Source organism: Arachis hypogaea, chromosome 5 (assembly GCF_003086295.3).
Source record: "Arachis hypogaea cultivar Tifrunner chromosome 5, arahy.Tifrunner.gnm2.J5K5, whole genome shotgun sequence".
Taxonomy (NCBI): domain Eukaryota; kingdom Viridiplantae; phylum Streptophyta; class Magnoliopsida; order Fabales; family Fabaceae; genus Arachis; species Arachis hypogaea.
In genome coordinates this window covers 1,655,618-1,670,076 of record NC_092040.1, presented here as the reverse complement: position 1 = coordinate 1,670,076, position 14,459 = coordinate 1,655,618, and the positions used below count along the sequence as shown (strand labels likewise).

Sequence of the window (14,459 nt, the reverse complement as noted above, 5' to 3'; positions counted from 1 at the left end):
TTCCAATACAATATATATGATGAGAAATAATTTTTTGAGTCACAACAATAACCACTATTTCATTACATAGGATAGTAGCATTAGTGTAAGATGTTGAAGACTCAAATTTTAACTACTCTTGACAATAATTGCTTGATTCAGCAGAATAATTTAGAAGTAGGAGAATGTGTATATATAGTATACCTCACAAAGCTGGACAGTAATTATGTCTCTAATTCCCTGTTGATACCAAATCACAAATGCCAAGTAATTAGGGTTGCTACTACTCTCATCTATCTTGAATGTTATGTTCTCGTGTGGATAATTGCAAGCAACCCTGCACACACAGATACAGAAAACTATAAGCATCTTAGCTTACATGTGTGCATATATAAGGATCTAATTAAGCAAAAATGTTAATTATTAAGGTTTAGCACCCAACAACTAATCAATTATCAATGCTTCAACAATTAATCATGCTTCAAGCAATTAACAGCAAGGGTTAGACTTTAGAACCAAAAATTAATCAATGCTTCAACAATTAATCATGCTTCAAGCAATCAGCTTCAACAATTAATCATTTAATCATGCTTCAAGCAATCAACTTCAACAATTAATCATGCTTCAAGCAATCAACAGCTAGGTTTAGACTTTAGAACCAACAATTAATCAATGCTTCAACAATTAATCATGTTTCAAGCAATCAATAGCAATGTTTAGAACCAACAATAAATTAATGCTTCAACAATTATTATTACAAAAAACAAAATTTATACCTAGGGTTAGTGGAAGACAGGAAAGAGTGCAGAGCTGGCGGCGACAAGGACAATGGCTGGGGTGGAAGGGTCGAACAGAGCTGGCGCCGGCGAGAAGACTGCGCGACGGCAACTGGCGCTGGCGGTGGCTGCGATTTCGACGGCTGAAAGGAAAGCTGGCTGCGCGAACGGAAAGCTGGCTTAAAGGAACTTACGACGGTGAGTGACTTCCAAGGACCTTGCGATGGAGGCGGTGGCTGGACAGAGGTTGCGCTGGAAACTCGCGGTGGAGACTGGACATGGTGAAAGCGAGAGGTGAGAGTGGAGGGCTGGAGGGGAGGCTCGAGAGTGGCTCTCTGTAGTGTGGGTGTGTGCGTAAAAGAGTGCTAGGGTTCACCTTTTGGCAAAATCAAAACGCGTGCATTTTTTGGCAAAATAAAAAAACCGGCCGGGTCACGGTTCAGTTCGACCGACCGATTCCTGACCGGTTCGACAGTCCAACTACGGTTTTTGAATTTGACGGTTTTGTCTTCTGTTCGAACCGTATTTGCTAACGGTTTCCAGTTCGACCGACCGGTTCGAACCAATTTTCAGAATATTGGTGTAAACCCTACCCTACCCATTGTCAGCCCTACTTAAAACTTTATATGTCATTCATTTACTATGACACTATTTTGGAGTTTCCTTTAATAATATACTATAATTGATAGATAGTATTTATGTAAAGAGAATTTTTTTAATATATAATTTTTATATTATTATTATTTTTGCAAAATAAATTGCTATATTATAAATTTATTGAAATATTTTTTATTATGTGATAAGAATTTTATTTAAGTTATGTGAAAAAAAATATATGAAAAATTAGTAAGTTAAGAAAAAGATTGGTCTAGGAACCACTTAGATTTACAATTTTTTATTTATGGAATAAATTGAGTTGTTTAGCAAATTTTAAAAATTAAATTGAGTTATATAAAAAAATTTAAGGATAAAATTGAATCACCTATAATAATAATATCAATAATATTTGAAAAATAATAAAAAATTAATTCAAATAGTTTAAAGTTGTCTTATGTGACATTATTTTATTATCGTTAGAATAATTATATAATTTTAAATATAATAAATATATAATTATGAATATTATGTATATAAAAATATAAATATTATATTATACAAGATAATTTTAAATATTATATTTCAATATTATGATAATAACATATTAATAATACGTGGATAAATTATTTTGTGACACTTGAACAAACTAAGTTTTGCCATATCGACATGCCATATGTTACTAGTTGTCATTTTAATACCTTATTATATGTGGTTGAACATATTCTCATATTGATTGCCCACATCAACATGGGAGCACTTAGTTTTCGGATAAATTTAGGAGTGTTTATGGATTGAATCGTATCTGTAGATTCGCGGTAAATATTCGCATCTGATTCGAAAATTGTGAATACGATTCAATCTGCATATTGATCGGATTATGGATATTTACTCTACGTCCGCATATCCGATTCGCGGATCCGTAGATCTACATAATAATAATAATAATATATATATATATATATATATATATATATATATATATATATATATTTAGTATTATATTTACTTGTTTGTATGTTTTAGTTAGTAATTATTATTCATATATTGTATTATTTTATTTTTGTTATTTAGAAAAAGTTTAATTAAAAATATTTTAAGAATAAATAAGTTTAAAAGTGTGAAAGAAATATTTTATTGAATTTTTTATATAAAAATATGATTAAGAAGAAAAAATTCAATTATGGATATATCCGATATCCGAAAAAAAAAATGCGAATATCATATCCGATCCGATCCCATAAAAATTGTGTGGATTGAATCGAATTTTTGACTATATTCGATCCGATCCTATTCGGGTACACTCCTATAGACAATAATGGAAGAGGCATGAATGTAAATTTTGAGAGTAAACTGAACAAGGGTTAACTATTTAACTATTAATTTAATATTCAAAAATTTAGCTATCGATAAAAAGATCTCCGATGTTATCGAAAAAATATTGTTTAAATAGTTAAAATATCATAAAAAATAATCAATAAATATTTTTTTTAAATAATAAAATTTTTTTGTATTTAACAAATAATTTATCCTTTTAATCTAAATTTTTGTAATAATATTTGAATAAATATTTAAAAAATTAAAAAAAATTCAAAACAAAATTTAGTTTTTAAATTTTTTTATTTTTTAAAAAATATAATCATTCACACTAAATTTTTTATCTAAAAAATTCACTTTATATAAAATTCTTAAATTTTAAAAAAATTATTTTTTAATAATAATTATAAAATTTTATATTAAAATCTAATTTCTAAAATGTATTTTCAAAATATATATTTACTATTTTTAAAAAATATTTTTATTGATACAAAATTTTAAATACTATTTTGATAATTTAATTGTGGAATAAATTAGAACTTCCAAAAGACGAGTATTACTCCATGTATTTCCTTAGCTTAACCCGTGGTAGAGTATGAATACTTGAATAGTGACTTTTCTGATTCAAGCACTAACACAAACCAAAATACCAAAGGAAAAAAGGGCAGCAGCAGCATGGGTGACGGAGCCTCGTTTCGGATTCCCTCGGGGAAGCAAATCAAATCAGTTATTTTCCGGCATCAGAAGGGATCCCAAAAGGAAAATTCGGAATACGAGGACTTGCTGGAGAAAAGCAACATAGTCGGAGCAATCCATAGAGAAAAGGAAGAAAAAGAGATCATAGAAATACTGCTGAAAGAACCTGCTGGTGAAAACGGTGTTCCTCCTGTGGTTGCCATTACGGGGATTGCAGGAATAGGGAAGACAACACTTGCTTGTCTCGTTTGCGAAAACGACAAGGTCAAAGACCGTTTCGGATCGCCGATTTGGTTAAATGCCGCTGGCAAAACATTTGATGATCTGGCATCCATTGCAGGACCTGCAAGGAACCCCTCCTTGCTTGTGCTTGACGATTTAAGAGCTGAGATTAGTAAATCAAAAGTGAGCGAGTTAAGGAAGCATGGTGTCTCCGTTGGAGCAGGAGCAATAATCGTAACTACACGTCGCACATGGCAGAGTTTTGATGACAAAGCTATGCATGTTTTGCCCTTGAAGGGCCTCGATGAAGAACAGAGTTGGTCTCTGTTCACAAGTCTCGGAAGCAGTAACAAACACAAGGAAGAAATAAAAGAAATTCTGCACAACTGCCTTGAAGTCCCACCTCTAGCCACAAAGCTTGTGTCGAAATTTCTCGAGTCCAGGGCCGGGACTCTCGAAAAAGATAAACTCAGCAAATGGCTTCAGTTTTGTCTCCAGCCTCTTGCTGTACAGTTAGTTGCTTATTTGTCCCTTTTCCCTGATGACTATTTGATCCATGCTGATAGATTAATTCATCTCTGGATCGCCGAAGGATTCGTCCCGCCGGAAAAATCTTGCCGTCAGGTTTTCGATGACTTCGTTGACTCAGGTATATTCCAAGACGTGAAACGAGAGGAGGATGGTGACGGCGTAGTGAAGAGCTGCAGAGACATGCAGGAGCTGGCATGCTTTGTCGCCAAGAAAAAGAAAGACGAGTTTATCAGCACCGGCGTGGAGGAGGAGCCGCTTCTACGAGCTTCGTTTGATATGAGGTTAGCCGATTCCGTTTCGAAACTTGAATTGTTCCTTAAGGAGGAGAAGAGAGCGAAGGATCTGAAGACCATTCTTTTTCATGGAATGGTTGAGTCTCCTCTTGTACTTGGCAACCAGGAGCGCATGAATGAGTACACTTGCGATAAGGTGTTGTCCACTTGCAAGGCCCTGTGCGTGTTGGATCTGCAACATTTGGGGATGAATATGGTTCCGAGCTCAATTGGAAAGCTGAAGGGCTTAACATATCTTGATCTTTCCCATAATAACACTGAGAAGCTTCCCAATTCCATTACCAAGCTTTCCCAATTGAAGACGCTGAAACTTTCCCAGTGTCACCTCCTCAAGGAGTTGCCCAAGGACTTGAAGGATCTAACTAAGCTCACACACCTTCACATCGACGGTTGCGTTAATATTCAGAGCATGCCGCGTGGAATAAACAAGCTGACTTCTCTTCAAACTTTGTCCCACTTTGTTGTTGGAAAGAACGAACCTATGGCATGCGAGGAACTTAGGAACCTCAACGAGTTGAGGGGGCACTTGGAAATTATGTACCCGGAGAGGTTGAAATTCCAAGGTTCATCATCAGAATGGATGAACAAAAAAGAGCACCTTCGCCGACTCACTTTTAGGTTGGATCAACACGATAAGGGAAACGAGCAGGACCAGAAAAAAGCGCTGCAAGCTCTTGAACCGCATACGAATCTGACCGAACTACACGTTGTAGGCTACAAAGGTAACGAATTTCCTAGCTGGATTCCTTCCCTCGATTGCCTCGTCAAGCTCAGTTTGTACAACTGTTCCACACCGGAACCTCTCCCCTGGCTGGATAAACTTCCAAGCCTCGAGGTTCTCGAGCTTCGGAGGATGCATTCTCTGAGGTTCGTTGCAGAAAAATGTGACGACAGCGTTCATCCGTTTTTTCCATCCTTGAAGAAGCTAACACTCTGGGACTGTCCTAAACTCCAAAGTTGGTGGAGAAACAATAATAACACTGATGGAAAAAGCAGAAACTCAATCATCTTCAGCTGCATATCAAGTTTACAGATCCACTACTGTCCTAACTTGACTCGCATGCCACTATATCCTACTCTTGACGAAATTTTGGAGTTGGTGGATTCAAGCGTGGAACCAATGCGGGATACAATATACTATGGAGAATCCAAAATGGGTTTTAAAGAAGCAAAAGTAGTTCCATTCTCTAAGTTGAAGTGCATGTTCATAGCAAGCATTCAGAAATCCCCACCGGAGCTTTGGCTCGTGAATTTCACTTCCCTTGAGAAACTCCACATTCGAGATTGCTCGCAATTAGAGGCTCTGCCCTCAGGTTTCAAGCATTTGAGGTCGCTGCAGAGCCTCACCATTGAGACCTGCCCCGTTCTTGATCTTGACCAATCCCCTGACGAATGGGAGGGTCTAGAAAAGCTTAATTGCCTGATCATAAAGGAAATCCCCAAGCTCAAGTCCCTTCCAATGGGACTGGAAAAGGTTAAGTCTTTGCGAGAAATCAGGCTTCATGATTGTGCGGGGTTAACCTCTCTGCCGGAAGCGATAGGCAATCTCACCTCACTTGTTAGACTAGAGATTTGTCAATGTGAGCATTTGGCTTCCTTGCCCGAAGGAATTAAAGAGCTCATATGTCTGAATATTCTGATCATTAAGGACTGCCCCTTGTTAATGCCAAGGTGTCAACCCGATACCGGTAATGACTGGCCAAAGATTGCTCATGTGAAAAATATTGTGGTGAAACAAACTTCTCAAAGACTTTGGGCTGGGAAATTAAGAATGTAATAGTTTCATTACTGCATTTGTATTGTACATTATCATATGATTGTGTTATTTATTGCAAATTATTAATGAATTTTTGACATCACTGATCACACCATGTCTCTTTCTATTTCTCTCGAGTATGATTGCAAATGATTGAGATTCTGAAATCGTGTTATCAGTAATCCTTATTATTAGTAGATAAAGAAGATTATGAAACTTTTATTAATGGCCAACTTATCTCCAATCAAAGCTGAGATGATAAGTAAAGACAGGTTAGTGACTCGGCTTAAATCTCATTCAAAGAACCTAGCCGCAGACAGGGGAATGTTGATCACTTGATAAATTTTCTTGAGTAAAAAACCTTCAGTTCGTCATCAATTTAATGAAATAATGGATTCTGCTTTTTCATTCTGTTTGGTTCTTTATAGAGTAACTTTTTCTTTTCAAAATGGGTGATGAACAAAATGAATGCTGAATACAAACTACAAAGGTCTCCCTTTCTGAATGGGACTGCAAATATCTGATCTCATTGTAGAATCGAAAATCTGAAGGGAAAGGTGCAGCTGTGATGGCATGAATACCATAAGTGGAATGGTTGCAAGTACCATAGCAAGTATTAGAAACAGATGATCTTCTCTTAGCACTGAAACAAGTGCTGCACAAAATGCAACCATCATGGATACCACGGACAAAAGAGCGCAAAGAGGCCAGCTAGAATTTTCCATGGCAAGATCCTGAGGAAATCTCTCTCAGCATAAAGCAACGTAAGGATCCAAATAAAAATCAAGACGGAAGTAGCACAAGCAAAGAGAGACGATGCATCTGTTATGATTTTTAGGATCAGCCAACGGCAAAAAAGTTGTTTTAACAGATTAGTTCATTTCCTATGCTGACACCACCTAACAATTGAACCATATAAAAGATATGGTAATGGAGCAGGAATCAGAGCGGTTCACTTTTCCCCCAATGAATTTTTTGTACAGCAAGTCATATGATGGACAAGACTAAGTTTCATTAACAACTACATATAACTTTAACCCGAAACACTAGCTTTTAAGCTGCAGATAAGTTAAATAGAATTCACTCTCTACAGTCTACACACAAACCAAGTAGTTTTCAGGAAAAAATTGCCAAATTAGGAATGAGGGATCATATAACATAAACAGAACCTAAGAGACTATAACATGGGTCAGCTTTAGTACAATTTGAGCTACAAGCTATTCCAAAACAAGGACTCGCTCTTGGCTATTAGTGTTAGGTTATCTTCCTGCAAATGCCACATGTGGCGGCAAGTATATATTGTTCCTAATTGCCACCCTCCACGGCCTCTGCCTGTCCGCTCTGTTGAGGGTCATCAGCCGCAGGCTGATCATTCATTGTTCTGGACCTAAGATCATCAGTCCCAGGTAGTTCGCCAAGTCTCTCCTGTAGATTATATTGTATTTTTAGTCAGACATCACAGGCAAATTTTGCACAAGTATTTTTATTTGCTTAATAAACATTCAAATACACATAATTCGTTTCCATGGACCTATCCTTTGCTGCCTATTACTCTAGCCTTTGCTGCCTATTACTCTAGCGAGTGCTTATCAATAGGGCTGTACATGGTTTGGTTAATCCAAAAACCAAATGTCAAAGAATACATGCTATGCTCGGATACATGGATAAGGTATAAGGAAGAGTAAGGAGAGAAAAAGTAACCTAAATCCTAGGTCACTGGATTTTTATTATTTAAGGGGGAGAGAAGAAAGCTTTCCCCCCAAACTTAAATACTCCTTCCCTTGAATTTGGAAATAAATAGGGGAGAAGTGCTTAACCAAGTTGATGGGAGAAAAAACTCAATCCCCTACTTTTCTAGTGATTTAAGAAATTAACATCACCTTGAGAGCTGCATTCTCAGAGGCTAGCTGCTCATACTCACTTCTGATCCGACTAACTTCTGACCGCAGAGAAGCATTTTCTTCTTTCAAAGCCTCAGCACGCTGAGCTAGCTCATCACACTCAGCCTGGAAACAGCAAACTCAAACAGGAATCAGGCACAGGGAAATTATATGATAATCAACCTTCAAAGAAAAAGGATATAGGTTATTCTGTCACCTGCTTGCGCAATCTGGATCTTCGAGCAGATTCCCTGTTAGACTGCTTCCTCCTTTGTCTTTTAAGCTCTCTTTCGTCCTATAAGGTAACAAGAATATATAAAGGTTAGAAGAGGTTCAAAGAGTAGTGTAACAACAAAACTTTAAAAATAGGTCTGAGACAAATGTTAAGAGCAGTATACCAAAGTTATTAATCCGTGAAAGTCCAGATAAAGGCAATTGGTAGTTCAGATCTTATACTCGGGTTATAGTTACATATAAGAAATTAATTTTTTTTCTTCTTGATAATATGTTGTCAAGGAAGACACATTATTGATTTGTAGTTAGAATTAACCTGTAGCCAAAGTTGTGACTGAACACTATCTCGTGATCCAGCAGCAACCATCCCTCCAGCAACTGCAGTAGACGGAACCTTTCCACGAAGAGCAGGAATGTTGGATGCTGTCGGTGTGCCCCAATAATCCATTCCTATATTCAAGTTTGTTGTGGGACCAGGAACAGCTCCAGGAACACCGGCTGCAGTGATAGGTATGACAGACATGGTTTGATTAACAACCGCATGAGGTGTATTAATCCCCCCATTTTGAGGAGCATGCGCCGAACTGCCATTTTGAGATGGTTCATCTGTAATCCACCAAAAAATGACACAGTTCAGCTATAACAAACATACTTTGCAAGTTTATATACAATACCGCATTCCTACATATGAGCCTATAGTAGAACAGGCAACAGCAAGGAGTAATTTATGCCAAACCTTCATAAGAATCCTGTCTTCCCCCTGATTTCAATTGAGATTCCTACCCAACAAAAAAGTAAAAAGAACATCAGTCTGTATGGGTAACTAACTGGTATTGTAGAGCACAAAACACAAATGATATATACAACACATCATCAAAGATAATCATTAAAGATTTCAAAAGATTGGAGATTTCAAAAACCCAGACCCATTTCATTATCTTCATCCCAAGCCCCCCAAAAACAAATGCCTTTAAACATATTTAACATTTACAAATGATGTAAATCATATATCTTATATATTGACATTATATAATAACAGAATTTTTTGCATCCATTAGTAGGTTGATTATTGAAAAAAACACAAGCCACTTGTACTATGCCTCATGATATGTTATGCTGTTTTATAACAAACTTTTAATAAAAGAAAATTTTTCTTCATTTTCTCAGACATGCAATTCAATGGTTGTAATTTCCTATAGTTTAGAAAGGAAATATTAGGAAATCTGAAGTTGTTGGATGTTCATGCCTCTATAGCATTATCTATATTAGGTAATAACAGTTCTTATTCACACTAGAAATTTCCTAATGCAATTCCATTTCAGCAATACATGAATGTAGTATGCAGAACAACTCTCTCTACTCTTGATCCTGAAATCAACCAAGTTGGCTAAATATTTCTTTACATATCTTATAGTCCTTCAAGTTTATAATTGATGAAAGAAATCCACAGAAACGTCTTGGAAGTACAGTGGTAAGCTGACAAGTAAACTAACTTACATTCTGAGAATTAGCATCACTTCCTTCACTGCTACCTTCACTTGCACTCTCACCACTGAAAACACGAGATTTCGTATCAGTGTAATTAGTCAGTATATATACCACACTGCCAATCCTTCTAAAACATTTCAATCTGTCACTCTATAGGACAGAGGCAGCATATTTTTGCTATAAGTTCATAATCACCCATCCAATTCTGAAGACAAAATTGTGCTCTTGAACATGTGAGGCTAGAAAAGGGTTCCATTAGGTGCAAAACTTTAGTCTACCAAATGAATTTTGGACAAGTTCATTTATCTGGCTTGAGAAACATAACACTATAATACTATTCCATAACCAAAGGGAAAAAAAAAAAGCATTATCTTGTCTAGTATAACCTCAATTATTTAGCAGGAATTTAGGAAGCAAGTGCATCCTTTTGGAAACACCAGATTACTATATTGAAATAAGAGGACATAGTTCAACAGTTAGATTCATCAGCAAGACAAATCTTACCTCTTTGAATGAATTCCATTAGCAGAAGTCCCTGTTTTACCGGGCTCATTATTTTTCCCTGTAATCATGTTCAAACTGCCCAAACTTCCTTTTGATCTTTTGATTGGCAGTTTTTCCTTCACCTCAGGAGGCTTTCCATCAGCTTCCATGCTGCCAGGAGTATTTCCCTGCATGCAGACTCATAGATTACTTTTTCAATGCATGGACAAGGACAAGTTCTTCAACAAAGAGAAAAATTTCAATGCATGGACAAGGACAAGTTCTTCAACAAAGAGAAAAAGATATAGAAAGCAAAAGAAACAGTAAAATGCAGAAGGGGGAAAACTCACTGAAGCCTCAGCAATACCGTTTGGAGAAGGCATGGGAAAAGGGCTAAAAGGATAAGATCCCTGTATAAATAATGTGCAAACGTGGTTGGTGAACTAGTCAACTAGCTATTCAATATCAAAAACATAACTTCAATGAACATTTTGGAAACAATACCGGAGGCATGGATGGATGAGCATATATGCCACCATGGGGATACATTGCAACATAGGGATGTGTTGGAGTGCCGTAGGGAGGCATAATATGCTGCAGATAAAAATTTTATCAATTAGGAAGCACAAGGCAGAATTCGAACTTGGATATTTCATAACTTTACAAATTAGTACGATGAAGTACAGATTAGTGGCAACATAGCAGAGAACAACACAAAGGATGAAGGATGATAAAGCCAAAGAATAAATTTGTGAAGGATCTTACTAAATGTCTAAACTCCCTGCTATTAATACAGTATTATAGGAGTTTTTCGTAAACTTTCAACAATGAAAAACTAGGGGATTCAGCTTTATAGATGAATTAAATTTAAAAATAGGCAAAATCCTTGTGAATGATGATTATAATAGGGCTCACACATAAAAGGCCTGCTGTAACCAAATCATGAGGCAAATTTCTCCCAAAGTGGTACGCTAGTCCATTCTGTCAGCATATACTGACAAAACAAATGTCCCAAAAATCATAATATTTCAATTTTTTCTTGATTTGTCATTGGGCTACAGCTAATGTATAGACTATTTAGGTCTAGTTATGCCTATAGGTTTGATCAATTATACACAATTTTATTGAGTTAACTTACAATGTTCTAAACTAATGTGTGAATGAACCCATTACCTGGACACCCCACATATATGGGGCGGCTTGGGGACTTGATGCCATAAACCCATGTGGAGGTATAGGAGAATATGCCTGTAAGTGAGCTAAGAAATCAAAATTGAATCTTGACAGCAATCAGAATATGATAAACCACCACTGGCAATTTTTTCATTAAATACCTGAAAACTGGACCATTCGGGATTAACGGCTCCGGTACTGGTGGCTGAAGATTGCTCCTGAAAAAACAACAAATGTTTCTGATGCGACACACAAAGAACCATCAAGTGCCAACGCAAATTAAACATGCAAAACTCATTAGACCTGTGAAGCAGGTGGAGGAGTCTTTGACTCCTTCTCTTTTGGTGTTTTATCCATCTCACTGCTGCCCATAATTTTATGCCGCTATCTTACAAATGTTTACAACTTTACACTTAACCATCCTGTACCATAAACATAGCTTATATTACAAGGCAGCTAAAAAAGACACCATTCTCCAAAACAGGCAACCAAATTCCACCACTGTAAAATCAAGCCTATTAGATAAAGCACATTTCTATTGTTCAGTGCTGAATTTTTCAACAAAGATACAATTTTTTTATTATACTGCGAGGAAAACCAACCAGTTACTCCATTTTCCCTCCCAACAAATGCCAAATCATCCAAATTCCAACCGTTGATGGAAGCATATGTTATCCACAAACCCTGCATGGCACCTATAATTTCTGTTCACCCTTACCAATAGACTAGTACATTATTCTACATCAAAACTTACAGAGTAGTGATAACCAGATCTCTGAAAATCCAGCTGAAATTGAAGATTGGGGAGTGATATTCAAACAATTCAACAAGCTGAAAATTTTAACAATCCAATCGAATTGAGCACAAATTAGAGCTGAGAAATTTTCAAATTACCGCTCAGGGAAACTGAGGGATCCTCCAAAGCAGGGGCAGAAGAAAAATCTGAACCTGATCTGAAAAGGAAAACAACCAATCGAGATGCAAGACAGAACAGTGTGGGGGTGGGGGGTAGAAGGCAAAATTTGAAATTTGTTTGCCTAATCGTAACTGATATTTGGGAATTGCAGAAAAGATATGATTTTGACTTCGTAAGATAGTGGTGGATGAGAAGGGAACAAAGAATTGCGAAAGATCACGAATTAGGGTTTGTTTTGGTGTTTACAGAGACGAACTATGGGGTCGTGTACGGTGTTCCTGGGCAGTGTAATTTTCGAAATTCCCATTACCTCCTCCCTTGCCCATCGTAATTGTTTTTTTTTTTTATTTCAATATTCTTTTTTCCTTCTCCACCTCATATATGTAAAAGAGTGTACATTACTATCTAAATGTATTAAGCCTTCTCACGTAAATAAAAAATAATAATTTTAATAATTATTAGTGCATTAATAGGCATAAGTGTATTTATTAATTCATTTTTATAAATAAAACATGTAAAATAATTACAGATATAGGTTTAATAAAGATGATAAATATATAATATTTTAACTAAAAAGTTTTGTATTTTTAAATCTTCAAAATATGAAAAATATATTTTTTATAAATGGTTAATGTTAGTTAACCAATAATTTTCTTAAACAATATGAATAACCACCAATTAAATTAAAATACACTACACTTCTAAATTACCCACATAAATCTTAATATTAGAATAACTATCCACACACCTAATGAAATGAACATCTGATATATCTATTATTCACATTATTTAATATTTTCATTGTTTACCTATACTTTTTTTTATAAATTATATACAATAAAAAATACTTTTTAAATAGAAAGATTATACACCAATTTTTTCTTATATTTTCACTACATATAATAGATATCTTAAAAATAGTTATCTTTACTTACATCTCAACACCTAATTGATTATCAATATAAACTTTTTACACTTAAAATGCATAACAATTAACATATATATATATATATATATATATATATATATATATATATATATATATATATAAAAGAATCGGCTATGTTTTATGATACGGAATGTTAAGAAAGAGCACGAACATAAGTTGGGTGTGGAAGAGATAAATATATTGAGATGGATGAGTGGTCATACGCGATTGGTTAAAATAAGGAACGAAGATACAAGGGAGAGAGTTGGAGTAACACCCATTATAAAAAAAAATGGTTGAATCGCGTCTCAAATAATTTGGACATGTGAGAAGAAGACCGAACACTTAGTCGGAGAGTAGATAAGATAGAAGATAAACAATAAGTAAAAGGCAAAAAAAGACAAATGGTCAAATGAATGTAAATAGTCTCTCTATAAATATGATACATGACAAAGCACAATAACGTTATTTAATTCATGTAGTCGATCTCACTTAATGAGACAAGATTTTGTCGTTGTTATATATATATATATATATATATATATATATATATATATATATATATATAGTCAGGAAAAATAATTATTGTTTTCATTTCTATGTTTTATTAATATTGGATAACTTACATAAACTTTTATATTGTAAAACAATTTTAAGTTGTAACTTAATAGGTGAGTGTATATTTTGGGAATTTTTAATAAATAAATAAATTAATTATCAATTTACGTAATATTAACTATTTTAATTACAATTATAAGGAGATAGATACATTAGGTATCTCATTTACAATTATGTCAAAAATGCTTCATCTATATAAGAAGATACATTTAATAGTTATCATCACCCTTATAAAAATACATTTACTAGTAGAATTTCTAACAACTAACAATATTTTAAGAAGATTGTGATAAGTGTATATATAAATACGTATACGTATAAAATTAATAGAAAAAATGTAGTTACTTTGAATGTGATAACCTAATTTTTATAGACATTATTTATGTTAGAATATAATTAAGATCAATTATTATATTCTAACAATTTATGCAAATTTTTTGTCCGAATTAAAGAACTTAATATTAATAAATATAAGTATACATGGTACGAATTTTTTTTTTACTTAAAAACGATGATTATATCGGTTGATGCTTATCATTTTTGATATAATTATAGCTCAACAAGTGATAAAATCC

General features: G+C 34.8%; 2 protein-coding genes across 14 annotated transcripts; one reads left to right on the top strand and one right to left on the bottom strand.

Moving 5' to 3' along the window:
- Positions 1 to 3,150: 3,150 nt before the first annotated feature.
- LOC112800061 (disease resistance protein RGA2-like) lies at positions 3,151 to 6,274 on the top strand. The gene has a single exon (XM_025842124.3). It carries the CDS (start codon positions 3,342 to 3,344, stop codon positions 6,183 to 6,185), a length of 2,844 nt encoding a protein of 947 aa, XP_025697909.1. The 5' UTR covers positions 3,151 to 3,341; the 3' UTR covers positions 6,186 to 6,274.
- Positions 6,275 to 7,095: 821 nt separating this feature from the next.
- Positions 7,096 to 12,723, bottom strand: LOC112800062 (bZIP transcription factor 16-like). 13 transcript variants are annotated; one of them, XM_025842126.3, is made up of 15 exons: positions 12,317 to 12,723; positions 12,177 to 12,209; positions 12,025 to 12,106; positions 11,726 to 11,844; positions 11,584 to 11,640; positions 11,423 to 11,497; positions 10,754 to 10,843; positions 10,600 to 10,659; positions 10,271 to 10,437; positions 9,776 to 9,830; positions 9,015 to 9,057; positions 8,595 to 8,884; positions 8,262 to 8,339; positions 8,045 to 8,170; positions 7,096 to 7,589 (listed from the first exon to the last, which is right to left on the bottom strand). In XM_025842126.3, the coding sequence occupies exons 4-15, from the start codon at positions 11,792 to 11,794 to the stop codon at positions 7,470 to 7,472; spliced, it is 1,230 nt and encodes a 409-aa protein (XP_025697911.1). In that variant the 5' UTR covers positions 11,795 to 11,844; positions 12,025 to 12,106; positions 12,177 to 12,209; positions 12,317 to 12,723; the 3' UTR covers positions 7,096 to 7,469. The 13 variants fall into 13 exon arrangements, with proteins under 13 accessions (XP_025697911.1, XP_025697912.1, XP_072052305.1 ...); XM_025842127.3 differs by having other exon boundaries at positions 12,025 to 12,117; positions 12,317 to 12,694; XM_072196204.1 differs by having other exon boundaries at positions 8,595 to 8,776; positions 12,317 to 12,694.
- Positions 12,724 to 14,459: the final 1,736 nt, after the last annotated feature.